The following is a 20,928-nucleotide window of genomic DNA, read 5'->3' as shown; positions in this document are numbered from 1 at the left end:
TGATCGTTTTGTTGCGATGCACTCTCCAGTAAGACTGTGTTAAAAATATACCGTTTAAGGAACAATTGAGTGTATGCTTAAATGCTGAAGCATAATGATATGAAGTTAGACAGTAAGATGTATTGCATTTAAGCACCTGCATACAATATTAAATTTAGGTAGGTGAAACAGGCATTCTAATGTAGTTCTTTTGAGTTAGATGTTCACGTACACAGTGTTAGCTTGAATTACTCTATGCTAGTGTTGTCAGGCACGAGGTGTCAGTTGCTCTTATTCCTTTGAAAATATTTTGTATTCGCTTTTAATAGGAATGATGATTCATAGATTCCAAGGCCAGAAGGGACCATGGTGATAATCTAGTCTGATCTCCTGTGTAACACAGCCCATAGAACTTCCCTAATGTAATTCCTGGAGCATATATTTTAGAAAAACATCCCATCTTGATTTAAAAATTGTCGGTGATGGTGAATCCACCATGACCCTTGGTAAATTATTCCAATGGTTCAACTTCCAGTGATCCAGCCACTGGTTCATGTTATACCTTTCTCTGCTATATTGAAGAATCCATTATTAAATATTTGTTCCAATGTAGATACTTACACACTGTAATCAAGTCACCCCTTCACATTCCATCTGTTAAGCTAAATAGATTGAACTCCTTAATTCTGTCACTAGAAGGCATGTTTGCTCATCCTTTAATTTTCCTTGTGGCTCTTCTCTGAACCCTCTCCAACTTATCTGCATCCTTCTTGAATTGTGGGTACCAGAATTGGACACAGTATTTCATCAGCGATTGCACAAGTGCCAAATATAGAGGTAAAATAAAATCTCTATCCTACTTGAGATTTTTGTTTATGCATCCCAGCATCATATTCACTCTTTTTGTCACAGCATCACATTGGGAGCTCATGTGCAGCTGATTCTAGGAGTCTTGTATGAAGATCAGCTTTACAGATCATGTATGAAGTGTGCCATATGCACAAATTGTGGATTTTCACACACACAGGCTCAGTGTACATTGTTATACAGAACTCTCTTAAGATCACACACAAAAGTAAAACCACACATGCAGGTTGATTTTTTTTTTTTTTTTTGGGTGGTGTTTTTGAGGTGCCCAGAACACATGCAGGTACAGCAGGCGATGTGGAAAAATATATTCTACTGTATTGTAAGGGAGGGCTAAGTTATTTCAGAATTGGGTCTTTGATCTGTTTGAGAGGAAAATCTGAAATTCCAGATATCAGTGTATATAAAAAAAAAGGATGGTTTACTTCAAGCTGTGTAGCATGTTTGTCATTAACATGCAGTTTGAGGATGCAGACAAAAAAACATTGGGGAAAACATTCTGAGTGAATCATGAAGTTTCCTAAGAAAGTAAATTAAAAATCTTTGTTTAAACAAAGTTCTACTCTGGAGAACCCTTCATACAAAGCCTTCTTTGACAAAATGAGAAATATCTTGAACACAGTGGGTAGCCAGTAGGCTTTCTGCAGGGGGTTTCTACTGAGAGTTGACAGAGGGCAGCTTGGCAAATGTTCAGAAACCTATATTAGCTTGGTTGAGCCCGGCATGGGACCTTGTGTTCAGCAGAATTCTTCTGACCTGCCTCTCTGCATGCCGAGCTAATCAGCAAACACCTAATGAGCCTACTCTAAAGAAACAGACCCTCTCCCAACCTAGTTCATTTTCATACGTTCTCTGGGGGTGGAGAGACAAGACTTCATGAGGACTGATGATGCTGCAAAGACCACAATAATGATAATTAACTTGCTGAATTTAGAAGATTATGCTGTTAATTAGTTGCAAAATAAAGATAAGTAATAGAGCAGCAGATGGTAGGATAACACCCAGGAGAAGGAGGGTTATTACTCTGATGAGCTTTTGTGGCAGATATGAAATATGGATCTGACTTTTTCATAAATTGTTTCTAGAGAATATTATCTAGTTTCTGTGAGCTGTTGATGGAGTGATCTATTCCTACCAAATTTTGACAGATGTGAAAAGGATTTGTTTTCAAGGGTACACATGCACATTAAAATTTCACTAGTAAAGATTTAAATGTTAAAATATTTTAAAATCAGATTTTTATTCTGTGATAATTTAACCTCACTTGAATAAGCATCTAGATTATGATTAGCCATTATTATTTCTTCACATATAATACTATAACTATATAAAGAATAAATCTTTAATATATGTGGAAATGTATCAGATTTTTAAAACTAAAATTCATAATATTTTGGGTGACTACCCCACTGTTCAGTTGAAATACAATGTCGACCCATATGCCACATGCAAGAATACTTATCAGGTATTGGGGTTTCTTATATACATCCCTCAATCTCTGCTGTGCCTAAAACAGGGAATTGTTTTGTATTCCTATTTCTGTGGTAAATATCTATTTTGTTTAAACTATATAACAAATTTTCAAATGGGATTTATTTACTTTTAAATGCAAAAAATGTATTTTTAACTGTGTAACCTTAGCATTATATACAAAAGTCAAGTTTCCAAAACAATATTAGTGTGGCCATTTGCAAGTCGTGTGTGTCTGATGGTATACATTTCACAGCATAGACAGTAATATTATGTTACACATTTAATTGGAAAAATTTCAGTAGGCAATATGCATGTGCACTCTGGCAGAGTTAACGTTGTTATTGGAACCTTACATTTGAATTTCCTTTGATTTTAACTTTGCAAACTTAGTATGAGAGATTTTTGTGTTCAGTTCAATAGAATCATGGCAGTTAGGAGTTTTAAAAAAATGGAGCTGGGTGTATACTGCAAAAAGTTTTCCTGCAAATATTAATATTTTAAAAAGACTTTGCCTATCTTCTCATCCCTTTGCATTTTCTTTGTTACTGTTCTAGCAAATGGCTGTGTTAGCAGGTTCATTGAACCTACCAACTTTAACCAAATATTACAGCATATTTGCACAGAATTAATTTTTATTTTGTAATGGTTAGCATTTGCATCAGAAACCTGATTTAAAAACTGGAATAGAAACATAACATCTAACTTGTATTTAATTAATACAGTTCCAATTGTAACTATTTAGTACTTGCAATGAACTGCTTATCAACAAGCTGTAGTTAAAGAAATATTTGAAGTTATTCAGCTGATAATTGAAAATAATACATTTGAGAAAAATCAGTCTTTGCAGAAAATTTGTGAAGAGAAAATGAGCTGAAATTTGTCATATAACTATTAAATATTTGCCCAGCTCTAGAAATAGAAAAGACTTGTTAGATTATCCCGTCCATTGCCCTGACAGTTTTGGAAACTATACCATTAAACTACTAGTACTCCAGCTGTACTCTCAGAATGAGGGGGGGAGGAGGGAATGGTTCTAATTGGACATTACATTTTAGTAAGGAGAATTGAGTGAACAAAGGATGAACCTTTGCTCTTGTTTGACTGGAGACAGTTGGTGGCAGGGCTTGGAGTTTTTTTTCAAAGCTGTGTTTACAGTAGTAAGAAAATGAACTTCAATGAGAGTTTAGAATTTGCAAAATATAGAATTAAGTAAAAATTGCCGGAACAGGACTGCATTTTTCCTCTGTGTTTGGTATTAGAATTGACTTTTTAGTTTTGTAGGCGGTTGGGGCAAGTTACTCCCTTTCTTCCTCAGGCAAATTGTTCCAGCAACCTCCTGTGTCCCAGCCTGATTGGTCAGGCAAAGCTGGGAAAATGTGCAGTGTTTAAAAAAAAAAAAAAAATGTGCAAAGCTTCACTGGCACCGCTTTTTAACTATTATGTACAAAAAACAAAATTAAAATAATGTTAATTTTGCAAAGTCAAACACTCAAAAGTTAGGAAATGCTATGATAAAGGTTCCCCATGCAACCTTAATTTGATCCTCTTATATGTATTCATTATGAGCTTGGCTAGCCTTACATAAGGTCCTAACAGAGCCAGGGGCAAACTTGAACTCACTGGAGTCTTCGTCTAGTACCATAAACACAAGAGAACATCCTTCCGGCTCTCTGTAACCATAACACACACAACTAGTCAAAAGTCAGAATTTCTGTTTTGTGGAAAATTCCAAAATTCTGGAGGGAAAATTCGAATCTGAAATGTCCCGCAAAAGGGAAAATTTCCCCAAAACTTGTTCCAGAATAATCTAAATTTTCATTTGGGAAAAGTTGAACCCAAGTTGCAAGGCTCCCAGCTCCACAGCAGGGAAGCTGGAAGTCCTGAATCAGGAGCTGAACCGCAGCTAGAGCCAGAAGTTACAGCTCCGAGGGAACCCAGCATGTGGTTGTCAGAAGTTCATAGAACATGTTTCTGCAAAACATTTCAGATTAGATGATTTGGCATTTTCCAGCAAAAGCCTGCTTCCAAAATTCCTGGCCAACTCTAATAAAACATTCACAAGGGGGGTGCATTAAGGTTGTATTCTAAGAACATAAGAATGGCTGTATTGGGTCAGACCAAAGGGCCATCCAGCCCAGTTATCCTGTCTACCGACCGTGGCCAATGCCAGGTGCCCCAGAGGGAGTGAACCTTACAGATAATGATCAAGTGATCTCTCTCCTGCCATCCATCTCCACTCTCTGACAAACAGAGGCTAAGGACACCATTCCGTACCTAATAGCCATTAATGGACTTAACCTCCATGAATTTATCCCGTTCTCTTTTAAACCCTGTTATAGTCCTAGCCTTCACAACCTCCTCAGGCAAGGAGTTCCACAAGTTGACTGTGCGCTGTGTGAAGAAGAACTTCCTTTTATTTGTTTTAAACCTGCTGCCCATTAATTTCATTTGGTGACCCCTAGTTCTTATATTATGGGAACAAGTAAATAACTTTTCCTTATTCACTTTCTCCATAATTTCTTAAATTATGAGTGAGTGACTTTTGAACTCTTAACATTCTGGTGAGAAGTGTCATAGCTTCTTTAAAAAACCAACTGGAAAAAAATTCTATCAGGTGAACCCTTATTGATCCACTGCATGGGTTATCACCAGGAACCCAAGACTTCTAGAGGGATAGCCTAGACTTCGACCACTTAGTTAAGATTTATGCACACTGTAATAAGAGTACCAATACAATATTCTAGGTGCCCCTGACATTTTATGTAAGAATACACTTGAATTAAAGCAATAACTAATTGTGATAGTAAGCTCATATTGTCTGTCAACCAGTCACTGAAGATACTACAGATACAATGTCAGTGGCTTGCACAACTACTTGCAGAACAGCAGAGGAATGTTGGGAGTTAGGAGTTCTGGATTCTATTCCTAATTCTGAAGGCGAGTGTAACTACCCAAGCACCACAGCTAAGCACATAGATTTGATGTAATTTGTTGTGAAAAGCACTTATGTGACTTGCCATTTTAAAGCTTTGGGTTCTATTCTCAGCTCTGACAGAATTGGTTTTGTTCAAGCTGTTACTTTAATTGTAAAATGGATTAAGATCCTTTCCTGCCTCCTAAAGTAGGGGAGGGTATGAGTCCTTGCTTAACAATAATGGCTTGGAAGTTCACAGAATTAACACTGGTCAGCTGAAGAGCTGAGACTGGAACTTCATCTCCTCTTGACTTCCAGCCCCCAGTACACCTTCTCACGGGTCAAGAGTTTGGATGCCTTCCATTGCCTCCTGTCTTCATATATCTAGCTCTGTGCCTACTGTGTAGCAGACTCTGTCAGTTCTGAGGGCATGCTTAATGCAGTTGGTATATAGTGAGTTCTGTTGCTCTGGGACATATCAGTTCAGAATGGAGTATTTGGAGACTTTTTAGTAATAAGCCTCCAACAACCTCTGCTGAGCATGTGTAGATCTGGATGGACTTTTATGAAAACAGCAAAAGGCACCTCTTTGATATCAGGACTATCCCCTTTGCTAAATTTCAAGTTTATGCTCCAATGTATGGAGGTGCTAGAGCTCTTCAAAGAAATTCCTGGAAAGAGAAATTTATCATCGGAAAAAAATAGTTTGTCACTCTTCAGTCTCAGATTTAGCAGAGCCTCTTGATAAAACTTTCCAAAAAACTTCAGTCTGAGATGAAGAAAGAGAGCATGGAAAATTCCAGTCCAAATGATTAAAGTTAGACAAAATTTATAAGCAACTGAAAGCAGGAACGTATAATGGAAGGTGCTAAGTAACCTTAACAATGGGCATTGCAACCAGTTATGCTTGTAATATATTATCATACTCCAAGTAGTCTCAAGGTGGTGTAGGGCTGAATGTGAATTTTAGGCTATTTAAACACAAATATCTCAATTCAGCACCTTGTAAGATTTGGATTTTAGCTGAGCATCTACAAGTTCGGATGCTTCTCCAAACCTGTGGAGGCATCCATATGAGTCCCCATCTGTCCCCACAGCTTCCCTTAGGTAAAGCCCTGCTGGGAATCAAGCTGTGGTCATCCTCCTGTGGGTAGTGGGGAGTCTTGTATTCAGAGAAAGGTGGCAGGCCTATTTTCCCCTATGGTATCTGGTATCTTCAGGGGCTTCTCAGGGTGAGGAGCAGGGAATGCTTCTGCCTTACTCATCAATATATCCCCTTTTTGCCTTTATTGAATTAATGACCTCCTTTCTTGTGCACTTTTGTCTACGGTACACTGGAGAGGTGAATTTACACTGTAAGCCTGGTGGCATTCAAAAGAGGATGATAAATATTGATGTTTTTTCTTATGTTTGTGCAGAAGGTCTCAATCTGCAATAATAAAGATTATTCGAGAGAGTTGTGCATTTTTATGTATTTTAGACTGTCATATAATTAAAAATCTTTGTTAATTTGTTGAAGAAGTATAATGTAGTTTTTAATGAAGTTGATGGTTTTAAGTACAGAACTGCTCACTGGAAAGATGCATCCTCATACACAGTTTATCTTGCAGGGAATTGTTTAATAACACTGAATAAACTCTTACTGTGAGAGTGCAAAATTTGAAAATAAAAACAAACCTATTAATATAGCCATTGAGGATACCTAAGTCTGTCTTTTATTAAGAAAGAGATAGATAATAAGACAGAAAATATCCTATTGCCTCTATATAAATCCATGGTACGCGCAGATGTGGTCGCCCCATCTCAAAAAAGATGTATTGGAATTGGAAAAGGTTCAGAAAAGGGCAACAAAAATTATTAGAGGTATGGAACGGCTTCCATACGAGGAGAGATTAATAAGACTGGGACTTTTCAGCTTGGAAAAGAGATGACTAAGGAGGGATATGATTGAGGTCTATAAAATCATGACTGGTGTGGAGAAAGTAAATAAGGAAGTGTTATTTACTCCTCATCACACAAGAACTAGGGGTCACCAAATGAAATTAATAGGCAGCAGGTTTAAAACAAACAGAAGTATTTTTTTCACACAACGCACAGTCAACCTGTGGAACTCTTTGCCTGAGGAGGTTGTAAAGGCCAAGACTATAACATGGTTCAAAAAAGAACTAGATAAATTCATGGAAGATAGGTCCATCAATGGCTATTAGCCAGGATGGGCATGGAAGGTGTTCCTAGCATCCATTTGCTAGAAGCTGGGAATGAGCAACAGGGAATGGATCACTTGATAACTACCTGTTATGTTCATTCCCTTGGGGGCACCTGGTATTGGCCACTGTCAGAAGACAGGATACTGGGCTAGATGGACCTTTGGTCAGACCCGGTATGGCCGTTCTTATGTCATTATACCACAGGCATATAAGCTTCTTGTAAACAGAATACATTACCTTTTGTTGAAAATTTGCAGTAATTCTAATTCACATTTATAGTGAAAGCATAACTTTTATTTTCAAGCGGTTGAAACTTAATTTCAAATAGACTAGTACAGTCAATAAGATCTGCTTTAGAATATAGCACATGGTTAATATATAATGTGGCTCTTGAAATATATTGTATACAGATACAGTTTGTAATGACTATTTTTTTGTAATTGTGTTGCTTAATAAATCAGCTCATAAAAGCTTTTGTAAACCATTGTTGAAAATATTTAGCCCGTGCACTATGTAAACATTAGTTAATTCCCACATCTGAGTTAAAAGATGTCAATTATTTAATGCATTATCAAGATATCATCTTAGAACAAAGAATATGATTTAAAACAAACTATAAACCCACCAGAAGTTTTTTAATTCGGTTTTGAAAGAAATTTCCTGTGTCTGGGTTTACTGTCTGTGTATTTATCCATTCTTGTCTTTCTATCGCATTGTACAGTACACTGTCCACTCCACTCCATCAATGGTATTAGTTCACTTCTCCGACACTGTTCTGTGCATTTTCTTCCATGTTATGCTGTGTGGAAGGAATGCCCTTCCTTAACTTGTTCATAACACTGTTACCCTTTTAACTTCTGCTTCATCCTCTTCAATACTCACTTCTACAGTGATGGTTGCAAGCAATTTTCAACTAGTAGAAGGCCAATTAGACTGTTAAAACAATTTTTTTTTTTTATGTTTCATCCTCCTGCACCCTTTGTGTGTTTCTTATCTTAAAATGTGAGCTCATTGTGTATGTTTGGAAAGTAGCTGGCAGTATATGGGTGCTACTGCTATATAAATAGCTATTATTTAATGTACGTTATCACAGTATCTTCCATTATGAAAAATGTGACAGAATATTTTCTTACTCAACTTTCAGAGATTGAAAGCTGCTTTGACCCAGCAGCATCCTCAGGTCACAAATGGAGATACTGCCAAGGGGCATGCTAGTGGATTGATTAGGACTCAGTCAGAGGAAGCCCGACCACAGTCATTACAACAGCCTGCTACATCAACTACAGAAACACCGGTATGACAACAAAGCCAAGATGTACTTCTAACTCTTTTTACTGTTATGCAAAAATCTCTGATCCTCATTCATTTATTTTATATATTGAGAATAAGATTGAGGTATGTTTATGAACCAATACTGGAAAAAATGGAGGTTGTCTTACCTACTTGGTAAGAAAGCTAAGGCCTCCTGATTTCTGTAGCATACTGGCATTGAATTCTGGGGTAAACTGAAAATTGTGCAGCAAGTTAAGATACATCTGGAAAATATCAACAAAACAAGTGTTACCATGGTATTGTATTAGTTTAATCTTAAAGATCATAAGCACCTTTTAAAATATTTTTCCAATCATTTCAGGTTCCTGCTTAAGGTACCATTTGCTTGAAAGAGCCGTTATTGACTGATATAAAAATGAGGGACTCAGCTGCATAATTTAGTTAGTTTACTGTGCTCTCTTGGGTGTTGTGAAAATGGTGATGTTGGGAGAGCTATTCTAGATGATGACTAGGAATAGGATGAAAATGGGTGGGAACAATGAGCCAAGTTGGAGAAGGGGGTATAGGTATGCAATTGGGAGTTGGGGAGAGGTCTGGTCCCCTTGATTCTAGGAGAAGGGTTCAGAAGCTACAGTTTTTACCTCAGAGGTGTGCTGTTGACCTAATTTCATCTGGTCAGAGAAGCCTGTCTGGAAAGCTTTCTCAAGAAAATTCAGGCTTACTAAGTAGCACAGTGAAAACAGAACCACACATCCCTTTTGTGGGGGAGAAAGACACAAACATGAAGGAAGCATCGCTATATTGAGTGTATTTCAGATGGTAACTTCCTTTTGTAGATTAATGTACACTAGGAAAATGACATTTTATAGACCGAGGTTGTCAGCAATTGGTCACTGTGTCTGTTCAGGAGTTTTCTTTCCCCTAGCCAGTGTCCTCAAAATCAGATGACCTGTATCTCTCTCCTGTCTGTTTTTCCAGCTGTAGAATTTCTGCCAGTGAAAAAGCTGGTATGAAATACCTATTCTCAAATATCATTGCTCCTGTGTTGATAAGCTCTAGTTTTTAGAGTTAGACCTTCAAAGAAAAGATGTATAGCGTGTCTCTTCTCTGTTACCTGGGGATACTACGTTGGATCTGTAGTACCAGGCTGGAATCCTCTCACATGGTAGTGGATCTCTTGAACAGTAACATCACATGCTAGTCTTTATAAGGATGTTCAAAATAAAGACCCGAAGATCAACTCCCTTCAGGATTTATAAAGCAATTGGTAGGGCCTTAAGAATCAAGGCAGTTTATCTGGGGTTTTCCTTTTAGAGGTGAGGTGATGTTCGGTTTTTAGGGCAGCTGAAAAACAAAAGCAAAGACTTTGTCATAGTTGCATGGGATTTCAACTTTATCATGAAAATCTTTTCAGGGATTTGAAAAGAGCTTCTGTGGAGTGCTTTAGGAAGATTTCTGACCATAAGGTTGTATTAATAATGGTCATCTGCTTGTCCAGAAAATTGAGGATGAAGCTCCCTCTAGCCTTACCAGTTTTTTCATCAGAACAAGATAGTAACGAAGGGTCAAAATTGTGAAGGATTCTTAACCTTCTCTATAACCAGTAGCCGGCTCCTTAATAGGAGGTGTAAATGCTGTCAATGCAATCAAGCAGTAAGATCTGAATGTTACAATTTTTGGTCACAATTGTTTGGTGCAAAAGGAGACAGTTTAAAATAATTTGTGTGTTTGGTCAGGAAGTTGTTCTTCCCTTGTTCTGTCAGGCCTGGTGAAACTGAGTAAGGAACATACTTTCATACATACTATATAACAAGCTTTGCATTTCCTATCTGAAGAGAATTTTGAAAATTAGAAAAACAGATCCCCTGTTTGTTCTTTTGTGAAGTACCAAAAAAGGCAAAACAGCGTTTAAAGTTTAGGTATCTTGGCCAAGACTTCAAAAATGGATGTGTATGTTCACAGTATCAAGCAGGGTGACCGAAGCTGGATATGAGTGCCCTTGTTGCCAAGAAGGCTAATGGCATTTTGGGCTGTATAAGTAGGGGCATTGCCAGCAGATCGAGGGACATGATCATTCCCCTTTATTCAACATTGGTGAGGCCTCATCTGGAGTACTGTCCGGTTTTGGGCCCCACACTATAAGAACGATGTGGAAAAGTTGGAAAGAGTCTAGTGGAGGGCAACAAAAATGATTAGCAACAGAGGGTCCTGTGGCACCTTTAAGACTAACAGAAGTATTGGAGCATAAGCTTTCGTGGGTGAATGCCCACTTCATCTGATGAACTGGGCATTCACCCATGAAAGCTTATGCTCCAATACTTCTGTTAGTCTTAAAGGTGCCACAGGNAACAGAGGGTCCTGTGGCACCTTTAAGACTAACAGAAGTATTGGAGCATAAGCTTTCGTGGGTGAATGCCCACTTCATCTGATGAACTGGGCATTCACCCATGAAAGCTTATGCTCCAATACTTCTGTTAGTCTTAAAGGTGCCACAGGACCCTCTGTTGCTTTTTACAGATTCAGACTAACACGGCTACCCCTCTGAAAAATGATTAGAGGGCTGGAGCACATGACTTATGAGGAAAGACTGAGGGAACTGGGATTGTTTAGTCTGCAGAAGAGAAGAATGAGGGGGGATTTGATAGCTGCTTTCAGCTACCTGAAAGGGGATTCCAAAGAGGATGGATCTACCCTGTTCTCAGTGGTAGCAGATGACTGAAAAAGGAGTAATGGTTTCAAGTTGCAGTGGGGGAGGTTTAGGTTGGATATTAGGAAAAACTTTTTCACTAGGAGGGTGGTGAAGCAATGGAATGGGTTACCTAGGGAGGTGGTGGAATCTCCTTCTTTAGAGGTTTTTAAGGTCAGGCTTGACAAAGCCCTGGCTGGGGTAATTTAGTTGAAGATTGGTCCTGCTTTGAGCAGGGGGTTGGACTAGATGACCTCCTGAGGTCCCTTCCAACCCTGATATTCTATGATATTTAGGTACCTAAAGATGTAGTCTGATTTTCAAAAGTGCTGAGCATCCATTAAAGGCAATGGGAGGGCCTGGGTGCTCAGCATATTTGAAAATCAGGCCATTCAAACACCGAACATCAGGCGTCCCTTTTAAAAAATCTTGTCCCCTTCTGGTTTTGAGGCTAGGTTAAGCAAGTGTATGCTACCCAGGATATAGAGGCTCTTCTTACTGAATCCATCCACAAGAGCAATGTCTACTCTTGGATTGAGACTGTGTAATGTCGTCACCTCAGTGTCCTTCTGTACTTTTTATGTTGTTAATCTGGATGTGACAATCTCTGCAGATGCTGCCCTGAGAAGGTAGATTGATTGATTGATTTTATTTAAAGTCGGTCCCAATTTTTCTTCTAGGTATACATACTCTGTGTATAATCTGGTTAATGAGAACTAGTGTGAAAGTTCACAGTATCTAATCAGTAAGAAATATTTGCAAATGGTCAATTCTTAACTGTTAATTTAACTTCTCAAAGTCCCTTTATACCAGTCTAGATTTCATATTATGAGCTGTGGAAGTTAGGATTGGTACTTTGATTTCTGTTTTTATTTAATAGTTTATTATTATTTATTGGATAACAAGTATTAAGCATGCAGAGTCAGCCAGGTCCCTTTATGAGGAGAGTTAATTCAAGGTACAGTTTTATCCTCTTTATCAGCTGATAAGACTTGAAGATCCAAGGTTGTATAGCTGTAACGCAACAGTCCTTTTATTGAGGACTATATTCTGCCCATGTAGAGGGTGGACTGTATGATCTAATAGGATATTTTCATTTCTAACTACTTTGATCCTATCCATGTCTGGGCTGGCATAGAGGGACTTGGAAAAGCCAGAAGTAACAGGTAAGAAATTACTCTTCTAGGGATTAGTAAATACCAATGCTTTGTCCAGATCCTTGTGACGAGCAGTTGTTATATATTGGGCAAATATTACATCACCACCACCAAAGTATAGCTAAGTTTTAGGATGATAGGTGTTTGGAAAACACCAGAAACAGAAACTATATGAAGTTATTGCCTGATAAATTTCATTTTACAAAGTCATTTTTAGTTAAAGCGTTTTTTAAAAGTTAAAACCTGTAAATATTTTGTCTTCCTGTAACTTTAAAATGGGTAAAAGAATGTTAAAAAAAAAATTCTAAAAAGTTATTTCTTTCAGGTTTACTTGTATGCCAAGTATCAGAATGGAGTGAATTTTTGCAGCAAGATTACAAATCTGGAAACCAGTGGGTCATGATTAAAATACTGACAGAACATTAAATGTAGTTCACTAGTGAGCAAAACCACAACGAAAACCACTAGACAGTATTCCTAGAATTAAGATGTTTATTTAATGTTTCCTTTAGTCAAAAATTATATTTTAAATATTAGAACAGAAATATCATTGATTTTTTCCTATTTAAATGTGTGACATTTATACATGTAAGTCAAATCCTTACATGTTGAGTTACACTGAACTATGATGTTCCTGTTTCCTTCAGGCTTCCCCAGCTCAGCCCACACCACAAACCCAAAATACAGGAGGTCGTCGAAGAAGAGCAGCAAATGAAGACCCTGATGAGAAAAGAAGAAAGTTTCTAGAGCGAAACCGTGCTGCTGCTTCAAGATGTCGACAAAAAAGAAAAGTGTGGGTGCAGTCATTGGAGAAGAAAGCAGAAGACTTGAGCTCATTAAATGGTCAATTACAGGTATTTTCTTTTTTTGATTACGAGCAAGAAGTAAAGAGTTATCTGAATTTTCAGTTAGCAATCCTGGGGTCATGGAGCGCAAACTTGGTATGGGAGCTACAATATGAATAGCTTTCTAAAATTCAGTTGAATTCAGAACAGACATAATCCGTATTAAAATGCCCGTATCATAGGTATAATGAGAACGAGACTATGCAGCTTCAAAGATATGTGAAATCTGGGATCTCGCCTACTTGGCCTTTGTTCCATTTTAAGTAACTTTGGGGTTGTGACACAAACCAACAAGAGCAAGTCGATTTTGAAGTCAAGTCTCATTGGCAAAATGTTAGCCTTAATTTAGAAATGCCTTGTTTATATCAATTTGTGTCACTGCCTGAGTTACTTAAATTCAAATTTTTGTTTTAATTTCCTTTGTATTTTTTAACCATAGTTTTTTTTCTTTAAAGTGAATATAGTGCTCGTGAAAGGTGCCAGATTGACAGCACTGGAAACTGAAGGCCTCTATTTGTCCACAGAACAGGTACTGCACAGGCAGTGGCAGTGCACATTTCACCACACTGCCCTACCAGTGTGCCTCAACCCTATTTTTGTGGGACCATATAGTATATGAGGGTTGTCCAGTATCTATTCCAAGTCAGCCTTTGGTGCCTTTGCTGAGACTGCCAAGAATGTGCCAATTAATGCCAAGTTGTGATGTTGACCCCCACCCAAGTCCAGTGAACTGAAATGTCCAATTCATTTCATTTAGACAATAAAGCAGGCAACTGGTGGTACTGGTATTTTGCTACCAGTCTGGGCCTAAGGTCTGTATCAGTCAACTTGAGCCAGCTAGGCCTCTTTAATAGGCAATTAAACAAAAACAAAACAAAAAACAAACACCCACTTAGACGTGTATAAGAATTAACACAATAGACAATGTCTCCTTGTAAGATACTAAGGTAAATTAAAAAAAAAAAAAAAAGCAATCTTTTTTATTTTTATTGAAGATTATCAGAAATATAATAGGATAGAGAATAAAGCAAAGAAACACAATAACATTAATATTTAGGAACCAAAATATGAATATACAAAAAACTTTGGGTTGTCAGATCCTCGCTGGTATAAATCAGTGTGGGTTGACTGAAGTCAGTGGAGCTTCCATGACTTACATCAACAGAGGATCTGGTTCTAAATCTCTTGACATCCCCATTTTTAAATGAAACTTAGAAGCAATATATAGTAAGATGTATATGGCATAAATTACTTATGCCATACTGTCCTTCCATTTTGTCCTAAAAACAGTTGAATGCAAAATGAGAGGAAGAATAACAAAGAGCAGGAAAGAATACATTTTCAAACATCCATTCTTTATTATTTGTCCTGAGGAGTGGGCAGGCATGTTGAGCATAATGCTGCAGCATGTTGAACACCCTTAGCTCCTCATCTGCAGGTCTCTTCAGCATGTCCAAGGATCCTGTCCCATTATGCAAATGAGACTTAAATCTGCGTAAAGGACACAAAGCTATCACCCAAATTCAAGAAAAGGTGCATTATACCTCAATATTGGTGGAATTACTTTCAAATACAATACATAGTGTCTCCCCAAACTCTATCACTGCTCAGTAAATGTTTTTCTAATAGTGGAGTAACAGTTCTGACTTCAGAGTATTCTAATACAATGATGCGAGGAACATGTACAGCACCAAAGTTAATTAACCTAAAAATAGATGGGGGTGGGCTTATAAATGGTGGTAATGATAGATTTTAAAAATACATAAGCTTCAGTGCCATCTATTGTCTGCAACCATGATTGTATTAACATTGAAAGGAGTTGTGCAAATAAGTTGTGCATATCCCACCAATTATCAGACATACTAAATGAAACTTTTTGAAGATTACTGAAGAAATCAGAATGTATGCTATAATTACTGGCCAAAATTCAATTTCTTCTTCGAGTGCTTGCTCATATCCATTCCATTAGGGGTGTGTGCGCGCCGCGTGCACGATCGTCGGAAGATTTTCTACCCTAGCAACACCGGCGGGTCGGCTGTGGAGCCCCCTAGAGTGGCGCCTTCATGGCGCTGAATATATACCCCAGCCGACCCGGCGCCCCCTCAGTTCCTTCTTACCGCCCCTGACGGTCGTTGGAACTGTGGAGCGCGGCATAGCTGATCTCCACTCTCCCTAGCTTCATTTGTTATAGCAGTTAGATAGTTTTAGTGTTTATAGTTAAATAGTTAATAGTTAAATAGTTAATAGTTGTAAAGTTGTTATATTAGTTCAGGGGATTAAGGGGGTCTCTCCCCCCTTTTTCTCCCCCGGCACCGGGACCGGGCTCATGCCCAACGCTCCCGGCTTCAAGCAGTGCGCCTCCTGCGCAAAGCCTATGCCCACGAGTGACCCGCACGACTCCTGTCTGAAGTGCCTGGGAGAGTCCCATCAAACAGATAAGTGTAAGATCTGTAAGGCCTTCAGACCTAGGACCAAGAAGGAGCGGGACTTTCGGCTCCGGCAACTCTTAATGGAGGCGGCACTGAGTCCATCCACTACTCAGGCCCCGGCACCTAGCGCCTCGGTGCGCAGTGCCCCGGCGGCGCCGGCAGCGACGACCACGCGAGAGGCGTCGGACAAGCCTCCCCGGCACCGGACCTCGTCGGCACCGCAGGTACAGCAAGTGCCTCGGCGCCGTTCGTTATCCCCAGGGCATAAAAAAGCCCATAAAACGGGGACCACCGTGCCGAAGACGCCGGCTCCCCCAGTGCCGGGGGTAGAGCCGCGTCCGCCGGTGGAGCACCGGAAACAGGTGCCTCCAGCACCGTCGACTCCGGCGCCGAAGCCGTTGAGTCCGGTACGGACAACGTCTCCACCGAGACCGGCGGTGATTCAGTGCCTCCCGTCGACTCCTGAGGCCTTCGAGGCGGCGAGAGACTTGATAGCTCTCACGGAGCCGGCACCGCCCCAACCACCGGCACCGACGGCACCGACGGCACCGTTGACCTGCCCGATCCAGTCGAGGGGGAAACCTGCCTTGTTGCGCCCTCCATCGCAAGGGCTGGAACCTCGGCACCGATCCAGGTCCCGAAGCAGGTCCCCACGCCGCTCGCAGTCCCGGCGCCGAATATCACCTCGGCACCGGTCGTACTCGCGGCCAAGATCATCTTCGCGGCACCGCTCGACGTCTCGGCACCGGTATGATCGTCGGCACCGATCAACGTCGAGACGCAGTTCTCGGCACCGCTACGGTCGACGTTCGACGTCGAGAGGCCGCTCCCGGCACCGGGCATACTCCAGGTCCTCGTCGAGGTCCAGATCCGACTCCCGGCACCGACGAGGTCATCGGCACCGGTCACGGTCCCGGCACCGGTCGCCGGCACCGCGTGGAGATAGAAGATCTCCGGACCGGCACCGTGCGGCACCGCAGCCCACGGGATTGGTCCCGACTCTCTCGGCACCGCCATGGCCATCGAGATCGGTGTCTCGCTCATCAGAGGACCTGTCGAGATCGGCATACCCTCCTCAGGGGCAAGCCGAGGAACAGGACTTGGGCCATTGGCAGGGGATGCCGGAGGACCATTCCCATGGCCCATCTCACTGGTCGTTTTGGACCCCGTGGGCGTACCACCAGGAGCAAGGGGCTCCAATTCCCTCGACCTCTCGCTCGGGTCACTCCGTGAGAAGGGCCCCGGAGTCCACCATCTCTCGGCCTCCGCCAGGGGACACGGAGGCTTCCGTGTCCGTCGCACCTGACGCCCTGGACCCAGACGCGGGTGATGCTCCAGCCCGGGAACAGGGAGACCAGGACCGGCCCTTGGATCCGGTTCCACCGGAGGCATCTTCCTCTTCTTCGCCAGACGAGGCAGTGGCGGGCACATCCTGCACAGGCCCTCCTCCGATAGATCTTCGGGCTCACCAGGATCTTCTGCGCAGGATGGCCCGTAATATGGACCTGCAAGCGGAGGAGGTAGTGGAGGTACACGACCCGATCGTGAACATCCTTGGAGCGGATGCCCCATCGAGGGTAGCGTTACCCCTGATCCGCACGATACAATCAAATGCGGATACGATATGGCAAACCCCTGCCTCTATTCCACCCACAGCGAGAGGGGTGGAAAGAAAGTACTTTGTCCCGTCAAAGGACTACGGGTACTTGTACACCCACCCACAACCGTGTTCACTGGTGGTAGCATCGGTGAACGCACGGGAGCGCCACGGACAGCAGGCGGCAGCGCCTAAATCAAAAGAGGCCAAGCGCCTTGATTTGTTTGGCCGTAAGATTTACTCAGCCGGTGGGCTGCAACTCAGAGCGGCAAATCAACAGGCGCTCCTGAGCCGTTACAATTTTAACTCCTGGAACTCTATGGGGAAGTTCAAGGAGTTGATTCCCCAAGAGTCCAGGGAAGAGTTTGGGGCCATGGTAGAGGAGGGTAAGAAGGTGGCTCGGACCTCCCTACAGGCCTCCTTGGACATAGCGGACTCGGCTGCGAGGACCATGGCCTCGGGTATCGCTATGCGGAGGATCTCCTGGCTTCAGGTTTCGGGTTTGCCTCCGGAGCTGCAGCAAACCCTACAGGATCTCCCCTTCGAAGGGCATGGATTGTTCTCGGACAAGACGGACTCTCGCCTACAGAGCCTCAAGGACTCGAGAACAATCATGCGCTCCCTCGGGATGCATGTTGTGGGCCCTCAGCGCAGGCCATTTAGGCCGCAGCCTCAGCGCTTCTACCCCCCCCCGCCTCGACAGAGACAAGACTCGGCCCGGAGGCGAGGACGAGGTGGTAGGAGAAGGTGGACCGGCCCTCAACCTGGTCAGAACCAAGGGCCACCAAGACCACCTTCAGGTCCTAGACAGAACTTTTGAAGGTGCGGTCGAGGACGGCGCCCCAGTCATTCCCCAGGATCCAACCCCCTCCTTTCGGGATCGTCTCTCCCACTTCCACCGTGCTTGGTCCCTTATAACTTCGGACCGTTGGGCCCTCCGCACGGTGGGGAGGGGATACGCTATCCAGTTTTCTTCTATCCCCCCCTCCTCCCCCCCTTCCCCGTCCCTCTTCAGGGACCCTTCTCACGAGCAACTTCTTATACAGGAGGTTTCTACGCTCCTGGCCATGGGGGCCATAGAGGAGGTTCCGATAGAGTTAAGGGGCAGGGGATTTTATTCCCGTTACTTCCTGATCCCCAAGTCCAAAGGAGGTCTGCGACCCATCTTGGACTTGCGCGGACTCAACAAATTCGTAGTAAAGTTGAAGTTCCGCATGGTCTCTTTGGGGGCCATTATCCCTTCCCTCGATCCTGGAGACTGGTTCGCCGCCCTCGACATGAAAGACGCATACTTTCACGTTGCAATCTACCCGCCTCACAGACGCTTCCTGCGATTCGTGGTAAACACGGTGCACTACCAATTTGCAGTCCTTCCCTTCGGCCTATCCTCGGCCCCAAGGGTGTTCACGAAATGTATGGCGGTCGTGGCAGCGTACCTTCGTCGGCAAGGGATACAGGTGTTCCCGTACCTAGACGACTGGCTGGTGCGCGGTCGCACCAAGGAGCAAGTTCAAGCTCACGTCCACAGAATAGTGCACACATTCCACGAGTTGGGCATCCTACTCAACAAGGACAAATCCACTCTAGAACCTACCCAGAGAATAGAATTCATCGGCGCAGTTCTAGACTCCAGACGTGCACAAGCCATCCTGCCAGACAACCGCTTTGGCACCATCACGAACCTCATTCAAGGGCTCAAGGCCTTCCCAACTACCACGGTGAGGTCGTGCCTTACCCTGCTGGGTCACATGGCTTCCTGCACGTACGTAACCAGGCATGCCAGACTTCGGCTTCGCCCACTTCAAACCTGGGTGTCATCAATATACCGTCCACATCGGGACAGCCTGAACATGGTAGTCACGGTCCCGAACTCGGTCCTGGCCTCCCTCACCTGGTGGCTAGATCACAATGTGGTCTGCGAGGGGATGCCATTTCACGCCCCACAACCCTCTCTGCACCTGGTCACAGACGCGTCATCTCTGGGTTGGGGCGCCCATCTCAACGAACACCATACCCAGGGCCTGTGGACTACACCCCAGCTAGCCCTGCATATCAATGTTCGGGAACTGATGGCGGTACGCCTGGCGTGCCAGGCATTCCTCAATCTCCTACGTGGCCGCTGTGTGCTGGTTCTCATCGACAACACCACGGCCATGTTTTACATCAACAAGCAAGGAGGAGCACGTTCGTCAATTCTATGCCAAGAGGCCATTCGCCTGTGGGACTTCTGCATCGCCCACTCGATCCATCTCACGGCATCGTTCCTCCCTGGAGTCCAGAACACTCTAGCGGACCGACTCAGCAGGTCCTTCCAAACGCACGAGTGGTCTATCCGTCCGGACATCATACATTCCGTCTTCCAGAAGTGGGGGTTTCCCCAGATAGACCTGTTTGCATCCCGAGACAACAGGAAGTGCCACATGTTCTGCTCCCTACAAGGTCGAGCTCCGGGCTCCCTCTCGGATGCGTTTCTCCTTCCCTGGAAAGATCACCTGTTTTATGCCTTCCCTCCGTTTCCTCTGGTCCACAAGGTACTGCTCAAATTACGCAGAGACCAGGCACAGGTAATTCTGATCGCTCCAGCGTGGCCGAGACAACATTGGTACACCACACTGTTGGAGCTCTCGGTTCAGACACCGATCACACTTCCATTATGTCCGGATCTCATATCTCAGGACCACGGTCGGCTGCGTCACCCCGACCTGCAATCACTCCACCTCACGGCGTGGCTGCTCCATGGTTTACCCAGGCAGAGCAGCAATGCTCACACTCTGTCCAACAGATCCTGCTGAGCAGTAGGAAACCCTCAACACGGACCACGTACCTGGCCAAGTGGAAACGGTTCTCCTGTTGGTGCGAACAACGAGCCACGTCCCCGTTGCAGGCACCCATTCCTCTCATATTGGAATATCTCCTCTCCCTAAAACAACAAGGGTTGGCGATATCTTCAATTAGAGTTCACCTGGCCGCTATATCGGCCTTTCACCCAGGGGAACTCGCGTCCTCGGTATTCTCTAACCCGATGGTTGTTAGATTCCTCAAGGGCTTAGACCGGACGTACCCGCAACAGCGTCATCCCGTCCCGACGTGGGATCTCAATCTGGTTCTCTCCAAACTCACAGGTCCTCCATTCGAACCACTAGCCACCTGCTCACTTTTGTACCTATCCTGGAAGACAGCCTTCCTCGTAGCCATCACCTCAGCAAGGCGCGTTTCTGAGCTCAGGGCGCTTACATCTGAGCCCCCTTACACAGTCTTCCATAAGGATAAAGTGCAGCTTCGCCCACATCCTGCCTTTCTCCCTAAGGTGGTTTCTACATTTCATATTAACCAGGACATCTTTCTCCCGGTCTTTTACCCCAAACCACATGCCACTCGCCAGGATCAACGTTTGCATTCCCTGGACGTACGAAGGGCCCTGGCCTTCTATATTGACCGCACAAAGCACTTTAGAAAGACGACGCAACTCTTCGTTGCAGTAGCCGACCGAATGAAAGGCTCA

General features: G+C 43.2%; 1 protein-coding gene across 6 annotated transcripts in view; it reads left to right on the top strand.

Annotated features, from left to right (window-relative positions):
• Positions 1-20,928, top strand: part of ATF2 (activating transcription factor 2) — an 84,846-nt gene that overhangs the window by 45,666 nt on the left and 18,252 nt on the right. For 4 of the 6 annotated variants that reach the window (XR_004647660.1, XM_034785533.1, XM_034785535.1 and 1 more), the window contains 2 exons: positions 8,585-8,734; positions 13,203-13,409. Coding sequence is in view for 3 of the 6 variants with exons in the window: in XM_034785533.1 (XP_034641424.1) it covers positions 8,585-8,734; positions 13,203-13,409 (357 nt within the window). In the remaining 3 variants the exon portion in view is untranslated. Of the gene's footprint in view, positions 1-8,584; positions 8,735-13,202; positions 13,410-13,855; positions 13,930-20,928 lie in introns of all 6 variants that reach the window. The other 2 variants (XR_004647658.1, XR_004647659.1) reach the window with 1 other exon arrangement.

Source organism: Trachemys scripta, chromosome 11 (genome assembly GCF_013100865.1).
Source record: "Trachemys scripta elegans isolate TJP31775 chromosome 11, CAS_Tse_1.0, whole genome shotgun sequence".
NCBI lineage: Eukaryota > Metazoa > Chordata > Testudines > Emydidae > Trachemys > Trachemys scripta.
The sequence above is the reverse complement of the archived record's forward strand: the minus strand, read 5'-3'. Positions and strand labels throughout refer to the sequence as shown.